Raw genomic sequence first — 20,780 nt, 5'->3', positions numbered from 1 at the left:
AATCATATAAATAAAGCTCCGAATCAACCAGTATGACAGAAATTGATAACAGAGCAGACTTCTCTGAAACCCCCTTCTCTCTCAGATAATCTTAGGCATAATAAATAATTTTTGCATTTTCCAACATGTTTTTGAGACGAAAAAAAGAAGAAAACATTAAATTCCGTGGTTTTCATTGGTTTTTAAAATTTCAGGAAGAACACCTGTCTTTTTCTTCCTTACTATGACTATGATGTTATGGCACGCTTCTATAGGGCTTCATCAATTGCGTTGTAACTGCAATCCGGTCTGGTGAAAAGGACTGTATTGTGTAATCTGTATTTTCACGCTAAAAATTTTCATCTTTAAATATTCTTGTTTTTTAGCATGTCAAACATACATCAATTTCATTACATATAATAGGCCGAATAGAACAATTCTTTACTTGATTACAATGCTAAAAAAATCATGTTCTTAAGAAAATGTTAATGGGTTTTAGGGTATATTGGGGCTGCTGATTCCGAATCTAGCACTGGATTTGTCACATTGGTTCTAGTTTTTGAGATAAAGTTAAAATCAAATTCCAATGATAATGCCATAAGCAGCGTACAAATCACATTGAAACTGAGCATTATAAATGCATACAGTAGATCATTGGCAAAGATATTTCAGTGATTTCAGGCGATTTTGGAGCACTGATTTTGAATCTGGCATTGGTTTTGTCAGATTGGCTCTAGTTTTTGAAGAAAAGGGGAAAATCTTATTTCAATGGTTATATCATAAACAGCGTAAAAATCACACTGTTGAGAGTATGCATTATCTCAAAAATTAGATTCAATTCTGCATAACAATGCCAGATTCGGAATCAGCAATACAAAATGCATCTATGTCTCTAAGATCACTGAAATATCTTTGCCAATGATTTACTGTATTTATTTATTACGCAGTTGCAATTTGATTTGTATGCTCTGTTTATGGTAGTTAATTTCAAAATTTGATTGAAAATTTTGAAAAAAAATTGCCATTTTGAAATTTAATTTTCACTTTATCTCGAAAACTAGAGCCAATCTGACAAATCAAACGCCAGATTTGGAATCGGTGTCCCAAAGTCACCATAAAATCACCAAAATATTTTTTTCCCAATGATTTACTTATTATGCAGTTTATTCACTTATCTATAACGCACTATGTATTTATTTATAGCGCACACTTGTTCAATGTGATGTGTATGCTATATATTTATGTATTACCTATCACCGAAATTTAATTTTCACTTTATCCTGAAAATCTAGACCTAATCTGACAAAACTAATGCCAGATTCGGAATTAGCGCCCCCAAAATCTTCCTTAAATCACTGAAATATCTTTGAGAAGGAAAATCAATGTTGAGAGCAGTGTTTATCACTTAATATAATCTCTACTTTCTCACAATAATCCCCGTGATTATGCTCGACTTTCAGAAATGTAGATTTTTCGCCGAAAATCGCGTAACTCCGAAATCGTGCAACTCGAGGTAATGCAAGTCGGGGGGGGGGGGGTATTACTGCACATTTTTTTTTATAACATTACCTATTGTCCACCATAATCTGAGAAACCGAAAGAAAAATTGGAGGGAAGAGAACATGTTGAGATGTTCTTTACCTCTTCTTACAACTTATGCTACAGGTCAGCTATAGGGCAAAAAAAAAAGTATTTTCTTTTTTGGAATTCTTCAATGTTACGGACTAGAACCACTCCATACCAGAACCTGTTAGCCCTCATCAACTCACTTAGCCACTTCGAACTGCGAGGAGAAAATTACCCGTAGTTACTTTGGAAAGTTCATATACACACACTCAGTCGCACAGTTGGCGTGTAAAGAGAGTTACATGCGTGCGTAACATGATGGTACATTGAGTTGAACTTGTATTTTAGTTTTGGTTTTTATTGTTTTTTTTTTCCCCAATTGGCGTTAGTGTTTGTGATCTCCATGGGTGTCTTTCTTCATGTGCTTTCTTCCGGTTCCGTTTCGATCGACGTAACATGTGAGACATGAAGCATGTTGTATTTCATTTTTCCCTCACTCGTTACATAATGTTCGAATTCTGATGAGATAAATGTGTGTCTGATATAATATTTATATTATTTCCTGGATACTTTTTCTGGATACAGTAAGTGATATTTAATATTATAATTTTTTTAGGATACTTAAATTTTTTATCATTATTGAATTAAATTGAATATAGTGAAAACTGTATACAACGATATTCTGCGGGCGTAATCTGAAAAAAAAGATCGTTGTAGAGGGATTATCGTTATATCGAGAGTTATTGTCATCACGTGCCACCAAATTTATGCTGTTGTTGGCATCATTTCTAAATTTGCGTTGTTAGTACCATCAGAAAATGTGCTGTAAAGCATTTATTCGTCGTGAAAAACTGTAATTAATTAGTTGATTAATAAGATCCATTCATTTGTATAGCCCCTGTATAGAAGTTTAAGGTGTTGCACTTTTTTGTTTCACAGTGAAAATTTAATTACCAATATATAGCTCTTAACATCAATATTTTCGGTGATCACGTGGTGCAAATCACCGATGTTAGTTGACGCTCTTGGAAGAATGAGAACAAGTGACGAAGCTGAAATTAAATTCAAGATGATTTTGAGTGAAAAATCCAAAAAATATCGTTAGATTTTATCGTTAGATCGAGAGATTTATCGTAGTAGAGGGTACCTTTGTAGCGAAGTTACACTGTATTATTAAATTTAGAAAAGTTAATATTTTTACATTGCTTCCAAAGCGAGTTATGGCATGGAAATTTAGAGAAAAAATAATTAAAAAATACTGATGTATTTTAGAATCTTATTATCCTCGCCATCCTGAACTTCATACTTTATAATATTGCGTTTAATAAATGAGGAATTATGCAAAAATAATTATAGAAAATGAAAAAAACATGTAGAAATTTAACTATTATTTTTTTTTGCAATGTTTCCCCTGGAAAAACAGTCAATTATTAATTATTCTACTACTATTATAACGAAATTGGGGGGGGGGGCGGATTGAGCTCGTTAATAATTAAAATATTTAAATAATGATATCCAAAAATTATTTTTACCATAATCAATTTAATATTATGACAATAATTTTATTACTTTTCACGGATTTTTTTCAAATTATAATTAATATAATAATAAATATAATTAATATTTCAATAATTCGCGATTATAAGAAAAAACCGATACTTAAAGAGGACTGTTGTGGCTTGATCCGGTGCCATGTAAACCAACTCAATTTTTTTTGTGGTGCTGTTTCTCGAAGTGTGCGTCGTGTCTTGAAGGTATCGGAGGATACCTGATGTATGTATTTAGTAGGAATCGGAATTCAACCGACTATTTACATAACTATTAGGGACGTTTGAAGGTATTTGATATCAAACGCAACTTATGTCCCTTAGGGTAAGGCCCCACGGGACTATAAACATTAGAGACAATGGACTCTATCACAGGTTATCGAGGGCTGGAATGGGAGAGCCGCAGTTACATGACCATTAGACAAAGGATCGATGAAGGTATGAGGGCTAATTAAGTCATGGATAACTGGCATTACGCAAGAGAGTACCGCCACTGTCTAAACAATGAACTCAAACAATGAACATTTTCAAGTAAAGATGATAAATGCTTGAATTTTCCATGTTATATAAGTATCATGTTGAAGGTTTGCTTACTCTCTGCGGAGAGAGTTTTACAAATGGAAGACCGACTCGCATTTGCGCTTTGAAGTTGGAAAACCAACTTCAGCGGCCCACCAATGTGCATCAATATGGGTTCAAATCTTAATCCTCACAATGAGAGTCATACATGATGCCTACACGACCGCATGGCTGCCGGATATAGAGATACTAGATTAAGAGAGCCGTGGATATCTGACCATCAGACAAAGGACCCCAATGGATGAAAGGGAGAAAGATTAGGAAAACTGCAGATATATGACCGTAAGTCAAGAAACCCTATTGGTGAAAGAATTGGTGCTAATAGGGCTAGATGGAGAGAGCTGCGGATATATGAGCACTGGACAAGGACTTCCCCCCGTGGGAAAATGAGCTGCAGATATTTAAGCATTTGGGTAAAGGACCCGCAGTTTAATGAACAGTAAGACAAAACGAATAGGTGAATGAGAGTTAGGGTAATAAAGAGGTTTACTATGACAAGGGAAGGGATCTGCTAGTAAATGAAGGGGTTGCGGTATGATTAAGTGAACAATGGTTAATAATAATAGCCCGTAAATACGGGCTAGGGTATGAGGCAACAGATTTAAAATCATCAGTTTTATGGTGTAAAAGGTTAGATGGTGGGAGGGCTATGATGGAGGTACTAGGATAAGGACTAAAAGTAGCTGTGAGTAAATGGTTTCTTCGATCAGGGAGAGGGAGTCGCGAGAGAATGAAAAGACCGACCGATAAAACAGAGAAACGGAGTCCTAAAGTGTTTTTTTAACCTGTAAGTCACGTAATGCTCCATAAAAAGAAATTAAAAATATCTTCGTTTTTTTTTCTTCACAGCTTTCTCTAGCTTCTCACCCCCCAAACACATTTCACGGCTGCCTTAGTACATGCCAGGGCCAAAAGTGTGGGGGGGGGAAGGGTCAAGAACTACTTTTACACATTATAATTAATAATTTTTTCAATCAAAACAGGTACCAGGTGCTTATAAATAAACTGACACTACTCAGACGTATGTAGCTCCCATGTAGAAGGAGGTATTTTGATGATACTTGGTATACAGGATTTTAGAACCATGGGTTGGTGGGGGGGGGGGGGAAGAAAGAATCAAATAACTTCAATTTTTTACCACCAGGTGAAAAAGTGGCACGTTTTATAGTAGTTAGCGTTTTCCCATGGTTCAAATAACGTATATACCAAGTTTCGATGAAATACGTCCGCCACAATGGGTTATATAGGTCGATGATGTCAGTATAATTCAACTGACAGCTAGTTACTCAGCTTAATTATACTGACACTATTCCGACCTACGTAGCGCCCGCGGTGGTGAACGTATTTCATTGAAACTTGGTATATACGTTATTCAGACCATGGGGGAGAAAATAACTGCGATAAAATAGCGCTACTTTTTCAACTGGTGGCTAAAAATTGAAAAAAAAAAATTATTGCATTTTCATATATACTCCATGGTCTAATATATCCTGCATACCAAGTTCCATCAAAATACCTCCATGAGAAAATGGGCGCTATATGCATCTGAATAGTGTCGGTCTATTTATAAACACCCTGTATTTCACATTGATGTTATTCGACATTCATTTTCCGACATCATTCATCAGAGAGAAATATCAAACTCATACTCACATCAAATTATCATCATTATATATTAATTTTAAATATTATCTGAACACTACCGTTATTACATCATTTCATGGGCTATTTAAGTTTGAGGTGATGTCAATGTAAATATATGAAGATGTGATAAGAATTTAATGTAACTCATTTAACGATAATAAAATCATCGTGGAATTCATGATCCGTAACTGGATAGACAAAGTTATTAGTCTATAATCTCGGTAATAAACACATCTGACAGGTTTCTGTTGAGCTTATTTTTGGTGTCACGCGCCAAAGTTCATGCCTAGTATTGTGAAAGTACTGCACCAGTCCGTGATACAGTCAGGGTGCGGCCGGTTAGAAAATGGGCAGAGGGTTTTCAAGTGTGTTTTGAATCAGTTCAAAAGCAAAATTTTTGGTTGAAATATTCTTGGATCGTTCGAATCGATGACCAACGGACGTTTACGAGAATCTGGTGAGTATATACTGTGTTCAAATAATTATACAAGAATGAACTGCATTTTGACACCCATGATTAATTTTGGGAGCTGTCATTACATCACACGGCTCTACTTTAATTTTATTTCAATGATTTTAGGGTAATTTTGGAGCGTTGATTCTCGGAATGTGAAATTGGTTTTGTGAGATTGGCTGAACAAGCCAATGAAATGAGCTACTTCGTATATACAACTGTATGTTACGGTAAATGTGATAAAAAAATCTAATTCATATCCCTAAAATTATCACTTTTATCGGTGATTATGCATAATGTTCAAGTGATGTGTTGTTGGTAAAGACGATAAATCGTACTGTATGGTATGTTATACTGGATAATTAATATATGTATTTAATCATTATACCTGTGTATGATTGTGAAATTCGTTATCATTATATTATCGAGGTACGATTATATTTATCCCGCATACTAGGCTCACTTGGAATTTTCTTCAGTGGTGAGAGAGAATTTATCAGATTCACCAATTACTCCAGGGTATCATGCATAATTACTGATAAAAGCGACAAATTTCAAGTATTCGCCAAATCTACCAACGGCACTTGTGTATTATGCATAATCTCCGGTGAAAGCGATAATTTTGTTAGTACTTATCAAATATACCAAACGAGGCTTGAGTATTATGCATATTCACCGGTTAAAGTGATAAGTTTATCAAAACGATTGGTAGGGCATAATAATCGATTTAACACTTTTACCGTAACTTACATAAGCTTTCTTCTCCCAGTAGGAAGTTCACCTTCTCAATATCAATGAATAAAGACCACTGATGTCTGATCATGATAATATAGAGGGTGATTATTGAATTCCCCTTGCCGCATTTTACTGGTGAACCCTTAATCATAGAGGCATACTTCCACAATTGGAAAAAAATTATCTAAATATCGTGTAGGTACGTTATTCATGGTGCAAGGAGTTGTATAGCTATAAAAATGCAAAAACGTACTTTCAATACGGTCAACCTGTCCTCAAAAACCCAATTAGAAAGTTGTTGCCCTGCCCATACTGAGGACAAGAAAAAAAATTCGCGTGTCTGAGTGAGATAATTGCTGAGATATTTGAATTAAGAAATCAGGGAAAAGTTGGGAAAGAACAGCATAAGCGAGGGAAAAACAATTTTTAATTCACACATCTTAGTGACAATTTCAATTACAGACATGGAATAAAGTGCTATGTCTGAGAGAGAGAGAGAGAGAGATTTTCAAATACCATATGAAATTTGAATAATTTCTTGTCGGGTGGGGGTACAAATGCTGATTAATTTCTGAGAAGGTGGCATAAAAACCGAATTATTTCTTAGAAAACCGTGTTAGGGGAACTGCTGAATAACTTCTCTCTCTCGCTCTGTTCGAAGGCTCTATAAAAAGCGAATAATATTTCTAACGGCTGTATAAAAACTGAATGAAATTTTTTTAAGGCTTTTTTTTTTTAAATTTCAAACCGTACACCACCCACATTCTGACAGCATTCGTCAATTAAATTTTGACGATAATGAATTTTTGACGTCAATAATTTTTAAAATATTTTTTGACATTAATAATTTTTAGATGTACAAAGACTAAAGAACTCCATACACGTTGTATGAAACTGAATATCTCATCGACGGCTATACAAAGCTGAATATCTTCATCTACGCTGTACAAGAACTGAATAACTTCAACGCTATGAAAAATCTGAATAACTTCAACGCTATGAAAAATCTGAATAACTTCAACGCTATGAAAAATCTGAATAACTTCGACGCTATGAAAAATCTGAATAACTTCGACGCTATGAAAAATCTGAATAACTTCAACGCTATGAAAAATCTGAATAACTTCAACGCTATGAAAAATCTGAATAAGTTCTTCAACGCTATGAAAAATCTGAATAAGTTCTTCAACGCTATACAAAAACTTGATAACTTCTTCCATTTGTTGTTTAAAAAAAGTATGAACAACTTCTTTAGCGTTCTGTTTAGAAACTGAATAACTTCTTCAACGTAATACAAAAACCAAACACCTTCTTACACGTTTTACAAAAATAGTGAATAACTTATTCTACGCTATACAAAAACTAAATAACTTTGTTGACGGCGGTATAAAAACTGAATAACTTGTTTGAGTGCTGAATGTAAATCAAAAACACCAATCAAATAAATTTCAATGTTAATGTTTCAAATTGATTCGCGGACCGATAAAAAATATCGTATTGGCCCGAATCTTTGAATGTGATATCCATCAATGGTATATTTTCCAACATTATAATCGATAATTCTGTTTTATTTATACTTCTCTAATTTATCATGTCTCATATTTCAGGAATTCGTCATATGTTGGTTGGTTAGGACATTTTTTTCTTCACCATGATATGAAAGAGACGCAGTGTTTGTTTACAGTGACTATGTTGCGGTCATATCTAGGATTTGTTCTTGTGATTTCTATCGAAAGTGCCAAATTATTCATATAATCACGATAGAAATATACGAGTAACCGAACCGACCAGTTATAATGTGGTACAACGCTTCCAATGGATATATAAGGACGGATAATGGCGGTAAAGCTGCCAAGAAACTCAGAAAGTTTATCATCATACTCGATAATGACAGCCTGTTGTACCTTCCGGGATCTTTTTTGTCAGGAAGTGTACTCATAGAACTGGATGAGGATACGCCAGTTACCGGTGAGTAGATTATATCTTCCATAAATCACCAAAACAACCCTCATTTTTCAGTTTCAGTTTTGCTTTTGTACAGTGAAACCTCCATATAATGATACTCTGCGGACCAAGAAAAAATATCGTTGTAGAGTGGTTACCATTATAAATCGAGAGGTAGCATTATCATCAAACGCCGCTAAGTTTATGCTATTATTGGCATCTCTTCTGAATTGGTGTTGTTGATAACGCCATAAAAAAAACTCATTTGCAAGCATTTTTTCCTCTACAAAAAAGTTGTAATTGATTCAGTTAGTTGTTCTACATTGTAAAGTTGGTTTACCGCACAGCAATTTTGTGTTCTACACACGAACTAGCTTCACGGCAACTTCACTTAAACTTTCGTACGGTACATTGTGCAATACCGATATGCCTGCCATCTTTCTTTTTTCCCCTAGGGGTGGGGAGCTATACAACATCTCAGCATGTTAGAGTATCTATAAATGAAATGTCAATGGCAAGTTTCCGGTGCACATAAAAAAGTGTAATCGTTTGAAAATAGGAAATAACTTTTAAAAATGACCTGTAGGAAAACGTTTTCACCAGGTTGCGCTAGCATCTCTGAACTGAGACTTCACGAAGACTATTAATTATTATGCCATCCCAAATCAACGTTTCAGAGCTCCATCCCAGTGGTCGCACACAGTTGTATGTGGTTATCATAATGCCAAGAACCAGACGTGGCCCAGGCTCTGTCCCGCTAGGGATATATGCCATTTACTCTGTTGAGTTGAGCCATGCTGATTATCATGTGTGATTATGTGAAACATTTATTGTCAAAAAAAGTTACATACACTAAAGAGTAGTCACTTTGTATATATATATATATATATATATAAACACACAATACAAATACACAAAAATTCATATAAATACAGATATATTGCCACACTATAGTTCATTCATTCTTAATATAGTAATATCTCCGAGAAAAAGGCCGATAGAAATTTTTAATGGTGATATCCGTTTTCAGTAGATCAAAACCAGTTGAAATTGTGCATTTTCATGTCAGATTCATTTTCATCGCTGTCCACAGACACCTCTCGTAAAGCACTTTTTTAACACATTACATGGTAATATCTCAAAAAAAAAAAAAAAAAAAAAAAAACGAGCCAGCCAATGAAGCTTTTTCATGGCAATATTCGTGTTCAGCAGGTTAAAATAATACGGAATCGCATATTTTTATGTCGGACGCAGTTTCATTGTTGTCAAGTGTAATTAGAGAATCCACGTGATTAGGTTAACCTGCGGACTACCTAAGAGCATAGTAGACCTTTTTGTCACTCTGCTAGGACGTTCTAAAATTCTACTTGTATTACTTGTTTTGGATACATTTTTCAACAACGGGTGTGACGTAATGTCGCAAACGAAAGAGTGTGTGGAAAGGAAAAGTGTTTGAAATTGGACGAATCATTGGAATGAGAGAAGCTAGATAGAGGGATATCTGTATATCATTATCTTTTTAGTCTGGATGTAACAGAACAGAGCAAACATCGACCCATATCCAAATATTCTCAAACATTCTCATAACATTGGTTCAAATAATTTGGCCTATCATACAGGATTTCAGTTCGATTCGTCTTCCTCGGCGAATCAGATTTCCGGGTGGCCTGCATGTGAGTAGTAGCATCGCCTTGAAAGTGCGGCCGAATGGATGGATTGTCTCACATATTTTCAGTGAAAATAATAAAAGTATAAGTCAGAGTTGTTCATAAAGTCTTAAAAAATATAATGGATTTATAAGAGAAAAACACAAACTGGACGGTAAAGAAAAAAAAATCAGAAAAGATTACCAAGTTTCAGAAATCTTCATCACGTGAAGTTCTTCAGCATATCAACTAGTACAGTACCTCATTGTACACAATTAATCGATGTATCCTAGGAAGCGGCAACATTGTGTGTGTATGGCATAAAATACATGCGTTCGTTGCCAAAATTTTATGTGTACCACAAACAAGCCCGATTATCATGGACTTGTTCACACATGCTTTTGAAGGACGAATATGCGTAACAAATGTTTCCTCTGATGAAAAAAAGTTCAACTCGAATGATCCCGCAGAGCTGGACGAATGTGTTGACCGGCATGTCCAGGACATGTAAAAATTTTGACCGTGCATGGACAAAAAATTGAAAAAATTGAATATTTTTCTGTTGCTATCTATCAAATAAAAGCAAAACTATCTATTATAATTCTTGAAATAAGATAATTGTTGATTTTAAACCAATGTGCGGCATGAAAATGACTATGATGAGGCATGAAACTATAATTTTTTATTGCATGAAGATAACCGTGTAAATTTTATATGCAGAAATACCGTCATTACGTATTTACCGTTTACTACTACCACTAAACCAGACATGCACCTCGTCCACATTCCTCTGCGGAACTTCTAACGAATTGGTACATGTTGGGATGTGTATGTATAGTGAACCTTTCTTGAAATTTACCTGTTTCTGTGTAATGCTTGTCATGTGTAGAGCTGCCACCTGCAATCAATTTTTTAAACTATGAGTTTTCTCTCAACTCATAGTCAGTGAAGTGTAATGAATGAATAATGGTAACGTTGTAGGCCTGTTGCTATTTGCGGTGAGACTTTTTAACGGGGAGAACGGCTCGCATTTGCGCCTCGAGCCGATCTACGTTTACTGAAAAACAACTTTTTGTAAACACTAAAAACATTTTTTTAAATTAATATCAATTAGAGACATATAATTACATATCAATAAGTATTCGAAACACCATGGGATAACATGGTTCATGTTACTAATTACATATAATTCCTAAGGACATTAGGTTAGTACATGTCAATATGGAAAATAAAAACAAATAAAACAAAATACACTTGTGTAGTTTGATTGAGTATTAAGGTGATCATTAATATTGAAACGAGAAAAAAAATTAAATCAAGCAGAAGTGTCAGATCGTGATGTGAATAGTTTGTCATTAAGGCACTTATCTTAAATTGGAAATCAAAAAATATACACACACATATATATACAGGGTGATTATAAAAAACCTATCCCGACATATGGGCCCCTAACTATCATACCATTCACAGAAACTGAATGAAATTTTGGCATAAGGTATTTTGATGTATGCGCTCAAGAATGATATGGGAAATAACAGTGTCACTCTAACAGTTACGGTTACAGTGAGAAAATGTCGAAAATATCAAATGGCAACACCAAGTTTTTTGTATTGGAATGTGATCTCCATTGTGAAAAACCCTAAATAGCGTTCGAACGGCAACTGTAGCATGAAAATCACCGGCGGTAGATAGGCTAAAAGTGAGGACAACCAATAAGGACAGAAAAGCAGCATAAAATAAAGCATTTTATTGTGTTTCACAAATTTTCCACATGACCTTGTGGAGGACTAATCAGGCTGGGATCTCAGCCGAAGAAATGGTAGGACGAATGAAACGAACATTAATGCTCTGGTGCACGGCAAAGTCCTTTTTACTTTATCCTTGCGTAGCTCCGGGGATTTTCGTGCTACAGGTGCCATTCCAACGCTATTTAGGGTTTTTCACAATGGAGATCACATTCCAATACAAAAAACTTGGTGTTGCCATTTGAAATTTTCTCACTGTAACCGTAACTGTTAGAGTGACACTGTTGTTTTCCATATCATTCTTGAGCGCATACCTCAAAATACCTTATGCCAAAATTTCATTCAGTTTCTGTGAATGGTATGATAGTTAGGGGCCCATATGTCGGGATAGTTTTTTTATAATCACCCCGTATATGTATGTACATGTGTAATTGAAAAAAAAATATCATACACACAACATGGTGACTTCATGAAAAATGAACTTGGTGACTTCTTTCCAAAAGTGAAAAATTATAATTAGCGGTTTGTTAAATGTTGATCACATTCTTTTAGAATTTTCGTATGTCTTTCCAAATTCCGATTAAAAAAATGATTTATTTGCATAAAAAGATATCGAAAGTGATGTAATGCTTTTTTTAATCGAAATTTTGATCACTTTCAATATTTTTTATGCAAATAAATCTAAAGTAAATATAGTGATAATATTTTTCGGGCATGTAAAATATCTATTCAGGTATGTATTGAGTTTCATGCATGTTTTTTTGGGAGATGCCAATCTCTGTAACCCAAGTGGCTGGAAGTGTAACTGGCATGATTTGAGACGTGAACTCCGTCTGTCCATGCAAGAGCATGCTGTGAGTAAATACGCGTGGTCTTTACTTATTTGTGTTGTCAGAGTCATGCTCGTCTTGTATTCCTGCTGGTGCTGCCATCTGTCATACATATTTTTAAGTGGAGACGATAAATGCTTGAATTTTCATGCAGGAGACAAAATTGTGCATGAGAGTGTCTATGTACATTTGTTTCTGTGCATAATACATTTTTCTCCGACACGATCCCGCCCTTGCATAGGGATAATGGCCGAAATTGGCTAAAGCCGACAGATCCTGGGCCGTGTTCAGTTTGAAAGAAAGAAAGAGAGTAGACAGAATTGGCCGCTTTAGTGGTCGAATAATCATTGTGACGAACTCACATCGTGAGTCCTGGGTTCAAACCAAGTTGTTTTTTTTTGTGGTTCCCAACTTTGAGCCTAAAATCTCGCCCAGACAGCAAAAGGCCTACAAACAGTACAAACATTCAATCATCACACTTCACTTCTGAAAAATAGATGGCAGCACTGAATAATAAGCCGGCACAACACTGGATTACACATCCAGACTGTTAGGTACAAACACTTCCGGAAAAACTCACTAGGTAGTAAATTGCTCAAGGCGATAGACCTGAGTTGTGCTTGGTGTGAAAGAAAGTAGACAGGAAAGAGAGGCATCTGTTATGGTGTCAGGAAGCTTCACGTTCGAGTTCCAATGTTACCGTTTCGAGAATGCCCCAACGAATTGTGTACTTTCAGATAGCAGTTAATATACCCGAAAAATTTCACATGGAGGGCTGGACCGTTTTAAGAGCATCGTGAGCCCCCCGGGCCAAGTGGTTTTTCTGTGGCCCTCTCAGGAAAATTCTTGAAATTTTCAACCATATCTCATTTTTGTAAGGCCCTCTCTCCTCTTACCATGCTTTTGAGACCGCACTATATAGCTGCAATTTTGGGATAAACACAAACGTGATAATCTTCTCTGGTGTTTTTTTCCTTGACCTTCCAGTTTTTCTTTTCGATAGAACCACCACGTTTTAGTAAGACTTTGTGAATAACAGACTTCTATAATTTTTTACTGGATATATGTGAGACAATCCATCCCTTCGGTTAAAGACGCCATATTCCCAAGGTTTCCTTACAAGAAAAATTATCATTGCGTGACATTCATGCATTATTTTTGTTCAATGTGGTTTGTGCAGTGGCTATTTATTACTCCACCGTTCAGCAATAGCTGGAAATTTTATTTTTTGGTGATAAATTAGGATATCTCATTCAGTATATATACATCCTAATTTCTCCCGAATTTCATATAATATATATTTTTATTTACATTCGTAAGTTTAAAACTAATATTATTTACAACGAATATATAATTTTTTCACTCCATTAAAATTGAATTATTGTCCAGTCTTTTACTACACCGTTTCGAAGTAGGCTGTCCATGTTCTTATCCATCTTCATGCAAATTTGTTAAAATTCTATGGGAAGTCGCACTTTTATGCATTTGTCTCTAAAATTTTGAGACAATTTTTAAATTTCGTATTAATAACTCAAATTGCAATTTTGTTATTCATGTCAAAGTTATTAGACAGGAAAGTACCAAAGGATGTTTAGAGGTGTCGCGAGTTCGATACCCGGTTCGTCCTTGTCACAAAAACTTTCCTGATACAGGGGCACAACAAAAACGGTTACAAAATTTCTGCGGTGACATGACTGCAGTAAAAATTGCTACCGCAGGGAGTCCCCCATCAAGGGGTTAGTGCCCCAACCTCTCGATGAGTATAAAAAACAAGCCTGCCGTTCGGAATCTGCAATAAATTGTAGGCCCCGGTCTTTAAAAATATTGCCCTTGTGTGCAGAAAATGACCGTCGTGCGACAAAAATGATCAAGTGATCATTCTATGTTCTTTCAAGACGCACTATATATTGTTAAATTTAGTTTTATAAGTGGAAATGATTTTTCGTATTGGAAAATATCTGCAATATATAAATGGGAAATAGTATTAAATGCAATTATTTTTAATGAGAGTAAAATTTATGTTAATCGATATAAACTCATTAGGGCATATGTAAGAATATTTGCAATGTTCTTAGTTGGAGGTTGTATCTTGCATGAATATTTTAATTTTTTCGGGCATCTTTTTTTTTCTTACAGGATTATATTTTCATATAGTCGGTGAAGGAGTCGTGAGACTATCGGATCGAGGTGGAGCCAATTATAATGACAAAGAGAATTATATAGACTTTAAAATGAGGATGTTGGGTGAAGGTCCACCGGTCGGAGGTAAGAAATAAATCGAAACATTCATTGCCATTACAACCGAGCCATTAACTTTACAATTCGTCGAACCTTCAATGTTGAATCAATTTTTCTACAGATTCCGCGAATACATTTATTCAAAAATGCGGCAGAAATTTTGATGACAACTGGCGTATTTCGCCGTATTTTGTATTTTTCTCATTGAAATGGTATGTAATGTAGTTTATCATGATAAACTTTTTTTTCCGTTAAATGCACTATTTTTGTTCAATGTGATTTTCAGTAGCCATTTATTGTTCCACCATTCAGTAATAGCTGGAAATTATATTTTTTGGTGATAAATTAGTGATATCTCATTATATAGTGAAGTACAGGGTGTTTCAAAAAGAATCACACGATTTGAAATGCGTATATTACGAAAAATATTGAACACATAGACACAAGATTAATTTTACATTACAGGGTTAATCATAAAGTTTTTTTTGTACAAACCAAATTAAATGTGCTCAATATGTCCACCTTGGGATGCACGGCATATGTCTATACGGTAGTCAAATTTGTCTCAAACTTTTGCGAGCATGTTTGCATCCACTGCGAGTCGATTTCTGTGGACTACGTGCGAAACTGTCGGATGCGATCCACATTTTCGTCTGACATGCGTGGCCGGTCAGGGGATTTCCCTTTACACAGACAACCGTGTATCGGAATTGTTTAGACCATCGACTAATATTCTGAGCGGTAGGAAGTTCAACACCAGGGGGTATTGTCGACGAAAAGCACGATGAACAGTTGTTACGGACTCACACTTCACGAAGCTAAGAACACGAAACGATTTCTGTTGTGTAGTCGCCATCTTGACAAACACTGAAGTGGTGGCCGAAGAAAGAGCATTAGCGCTACATGTCGGCAAGTGCGTGAGAGAAACTTGAGATTTCCTTCTTTCTACCTATACATTATTCGATCAAAATGGATTAAAAGCTGAATAGTTATGATTTTTTGAAATCGGATGATTCTTTATGAAACACCCTGATTATTCACAATTTCCACCGTGTTTTTCATCACGTATTTTTTATTTACATTCATACGGATAAAACTAATATTACATGTAACGAATATATAATTTTTCACATTCAATTAAAATTGAGTTATCATATCTGCCTCTCCCAACATCGCGGAACATAGGTTCAGTTACGCTGAACTAGAATTTTCTCCCGTGTAAATTCTAATTCATTTATTTTTTCACTAATGAATGGAAAACTGCTCCAGCAAGTTTTTTTTTTTTCGAACGAAAATTCGCCAGTCACGACAAGAATTTGGGCCTGAAGGCCAAGGAGAAATGAGCGGTAATGAAAGAAACAGCTTCGTAAACACTCGTTTTTAAAGAAGGGAAACCGGTATTTATACGTGAGTATTATACGTATATAACATTTTCTTACCTCAAAGGTAAAAAAAAAAAAAAAACCGACAAAGTATCTCTTTGGTAGAAATCTCACTCATTTGCGCAAACACTTTTTACACTTAAACGACGGAAGTGTCATTCTGACCGCAAAAGCTTATTTGACATGCGATTATACCCAAACTGTTTATGTCAGATTATTGAAATTTCATGACATTTCTCATTTCTTGCTTACGGTTGGTAGTGCAGAGGTTTTTTCGTTGGTATAGTTCGCACTTCATAGCGCTTCCCCCTGCAATGAGGAAGGCACCTGAATGTTTTTTCCTTCGCAGTTTTTTTGTATAGCTTATGAGTTCTGCTAAGAAACCGAATTCACGGATTACTTCCTATCATCGTAAGGGGCCATTTCTGATCTGGTTAAGGCTCTTAAATTCCTAAAATATAAATGTTCTGGGAGTTCTTAGTTTAGGGTTGAGGGGAAGTTCTACGTTGAACGATGGTAGCATTCATTTTGAAACCTATAGAGATACATAACTGATATGATTTCAATCTATGCTAAAATGGACAGTATTCTTATACGAACGTTATTGTAACGGGAAAATATTTATATTTTTTGTTATTTTTCACAAGTACAAACATATTCACAAATACAAACATACTCACAAATACAAACATACTCACAAATACAAACATACTCACAAATACAAACATACTCACAAATACAAACATACTCACAAATACAAACATACTCACAAATACAAACATACTCACAAATACAAACATACTCACAAATACAAACATACTCACAAATACAAACATATTCACAATTCAAGCATACGTTACACAAATAAAAACATATAACACACAAATGCAAGCATGTAAAACAGAAAAATGCCAGCATATAACGCACAAATAAAATTTCTTTTATACACATACAAACAAGCACTCTGTAGCCTCAAGGGACTGAAAAGTCGACTGAGAAAAAGGAAGAGAGAAGAATAATTCTCTCTCTCTCGACAATTGATAAACAGAGTAAATCTAGGTCTTGCTTACCATGCACACAGAGAATTGAAACCACGGAAAAAAAGAGATACCTGCCAGAAATTATGAGATTTCATAACTCTACTTATGAATGTCGTTGATGTTTTCGATAAAATCAGTTCATTCTGTGCACAATGCGATCGGCATCGAAAAGCTCTCTTACGTATTTACACTATTTTACATAGCTCAGGATTTGGCAGCTATTCACGTTTTTTTTTTATTCCGCTCATTCAATCTCTTCGCAAATGTCTCAAACATGTTTCGCACCTTGTCAGTAGACTGCCAAGTGAAAAGGAAGCGATAAATTGAAAAGCTCAAAAAATCATAGTGAAACCTCTTTTTTAATCACAAAAGCGGATTCTTAACATTCAACAACGAGTTTGATTGTTTGCAAACAACTTGTGCAGTCAAGTGAGTAGGAAGCTAGACTGTGCAGGTCTTTGTTCGAATTCCGGTTCGGGAATAGATGTTTATTAAATCTAACAAATTCTCAGCTGGACAGATCATACGGATCTATTGGGAATACGGGAGAATCAAGTTATTATTATCAGTTATTACGAAGCAAATCAGAATTTGAATTTTTGTATCCGATACTTTTTTTTGACCACAAAGGTTTACAACTTTTTCAGTCCGTGCGCCATATATGGTATTTTTGCCATTTGCGGCCAGAAACTTGTATATAAATAGTATGAAGTGACCACGTAACCTGTATTTTACGGGACATGAAACTCCCGTTTTTTGCCTTATTTTTAACAAGGGCTAGTTAAATATTTGAAATTAAGAATTAAAAAAAATGCATGACTTGTTCAACCTACATAATAACTATTACTTCTAAAATCCGTTACGTTATGATAATTATGACTCTGATAATAAATTTCAGAGATACGTAGAGACAGTCCTAGAAATGGGTTCGAATCCGACCTGCGCCAGAAGGCCATAATTTTTCTTAGATTAAGACAACCATAAGTATTCTTTATGGGCATTGTACATAATATTTTAGCATGTGTATGTATTGTTTATAATTTTTGTTAATTGCATTTTTAATTGGATTGCTGTATTTTTGAAATATATGACATCCATATTTTTATGGGCATCTTTTTCTCAGTCACTTCATTGGGCATTTTGCCTGTTGTGGCGTTGTATTTGTATTTGTATTCATATAACATTCGTTTCATACTTTTTTTTCATGAAAATCATTCACGTTTTTCGAAATTTATTTAAAAAAAACACTTTTACCCATTACGAGTTGTAGTAGTAATAGTAGCCCCCTCTTCTTCCCGTAATTGGCAGTTTTTCAGCATTTTTAGCAATAATTGGATAATTTTTCGGCTAATATTGGCAATCTTTTGCCAATTTTGGTAATTTTTTTGCCGGTCTGCAAATAATTTCTTGTATGTATCCATATCGTGTCTCCTATTCATTATTTGCTGTGTATGATTTTTTTTGTTCAAAAATTATTTGTTCCATTTATTTATTTTCCGTCGGTCTGCAAATTATTTATCCCATTTACGCTGGTGAACAAAAATGTTCAACTGCTTTCACCTGCCCGCAGCTGTAAAAAAAAGAAGTTAAAGAACGTTTGTCTGACCGTCATGCCAATTTTATCCACATGGACATGAAAAAGCAAATGTTGCGGTTGAAATTAATTGATATCATCTCATGCGATTAAGATCATGATAATGAAAATAAAAAATGGCGAATATGAGGAAATACACACATATTCAAACTTTATGAAAAATGTCAGAAAGCTGTAGGATGCTGGTTTAATATGAAAAGAACAAAAATCAGGGATGCAAATGACAAGTAATTAATAAAGATAAGAATTTCTTACATGTTAAACATCTTGAAGAAACCAAAATTAGGAATATTTATACCTTTCCAGAAAATGACGACATAGATAAAAATAAGGGGTCGGTTGTATTTGAAAATCCTAACAAAGCCAGTTTTGACCATAAAATACATTAAAAGTTCGGAATTTAATAGTAGAAAATGATTGTTAAATGAGTGTGTTAAATAAAATTTCAGTGTCTAGCTGACTGATTGATTATTTTTAGGACTGGGAATCGATTAAAATATTTTACTGGTGAATCAAACAATTGTATTCGATATATATATATATATATATATATATATATATTTAATCGAATTTTAATCGAATAATGTCAAATTCATTCATAGCAAATGTAGTGTTTTGGTAACTATATAATATCAATTGATGCTATAAAAATATTATATATAAATGTGAAAGTATGTATATCTGTTATTTACACAAATCTACAGTTTTAGACCGATCATCGCCAGATTTTGCATATATACTAAACAGGACCGGGATTAAATCGTAGGCTACTTTAAAAGTTCGTGGGGAGCTGGTCAAATGCCCGAAATGGACTAAAAACTGTCGGGCCACAATGATTTTGGGGCCTCAACAATCACTTTCGGAACAGTTACTTTGGTTACCGTGGTTCCCAACAATGCGTTTCAGACGTGTATATGCCTTTACAATGGTTTGTCACATCTTTAATGCTGCCATTATAACAGTTTATTCCTTTATAATGGTTTATCATTTTTCCAATCCTCCCAGTAATTAAAGAAAACCCGAAAAGCGCCGGGTATTATGGCTAGTATATTATATTTATTTCACGTATCCACTCACTGAATGGATATATAAACAAATATAGAAATAGATTAAGAAATAAAGGCCCTGCTTGAAGTTATTTAATATAGTCTTCCCTTTCTCAGAAACATTAATGTGTGAATTTTTCTGGAGCTTAAAAAACAACTTTTCCATATTTAGTCTACCCATGTTACTAAATATGGAAAAGTTGTAATTCATGTTTCTGGTATATATTCATGTTGGCATTCATGCTTCTGGTACATACAAAAGGGACGATATGCTGCATATGTGCTTGGCATATCCTGCAATTTAATAAATTCGATCTTGTCGTTATTTTTTTTCTTGTCAGTAATTTTCGAAATTATCACTAGTTTTCGTTCAATCGACTTGTGTTTCCTCATGTCGTAAAATTTGATAAAAATATTGATTCAAATATTTTGAAATACGATCATTCATCCGAAATGTTTTGTATATGAACGTAATTTAAAACATTTATCGGTTTAGTCTAGTAAATCAAGTTTATAATTCAACTTTAAATAAAAATCTTAATCAATTTTTGATCAGAAATTGATTGAGTCGACTAACTCAATTAATTTTTAACTTCGACTAACAATTGATCGATAAACCGACCCGATTAACCAACCCTAATTATTTTCTTAAAATTTCATTATTATTTGATGTGAAAAAATTTATCCCATGCTCTACTTATTTTACTCCACCCTATAGGGTGAAGATGCCGCAAAAGTGAGGTCTAAAAAATGCTGCATCCAACAATATTTTTTAAGTACAGTGTATACGCAAAAACTCTACTCTCTAAGA

General features: G+C 34.6%; 1 protein-coding gene across 1 annotated transcript in view; it reads left to right on the top strand.

Moving 5' to 3' along the window:
• The first annotated feature begins 1,808 nt into the window (after positions 1-1,808).
• LOC149071770 (arrestin domain-containing protein 4-like) overlaps positions 1,809-20,780 on the top strand; it is a 30,821-nt gene continuing 11,849 nt past the window's right edge. The window contains exons 1-3 of the mRNA XM_089247856.1: positions 1,809-2,129; positions 8,112-8,472; positions 14,806-14,934. Of these exons, the coding sequence (XP_089103982.1) occupies positions 8,301-8,472; positions 14,806-14,934 (301 nt within the window). The 5' untranslated portion in view covers positions 1,809-2,129; positions 8,112-8,300. The remainder of the gene's footprint in view (positions 2,130-8,111; positions 8,473-14,805; positions 14,935-20,780) is intronic.

Source organism: Pholcus phalangioides, unplaced genomic scaffold, assembly GCF_987345545.1.
Source record: "Pholcus phalangioides strain wild (caught in Gottingen) unplaced genomic scaffold, Ppha-v1.0 ptg000018l_1, whole genome shotgun sequence".
In the NCBI taxonomy this organism is placed as follows: domain Eukaryota; kingdom Metazoa; phylum Arthropoda; class Arachnida; order Araneae; family Pholcidae; genus Pholcus; species Pholcus phalangioides.
This window is presented reverse-complemented; position numbering and strand designations above follow the sequence as displayed.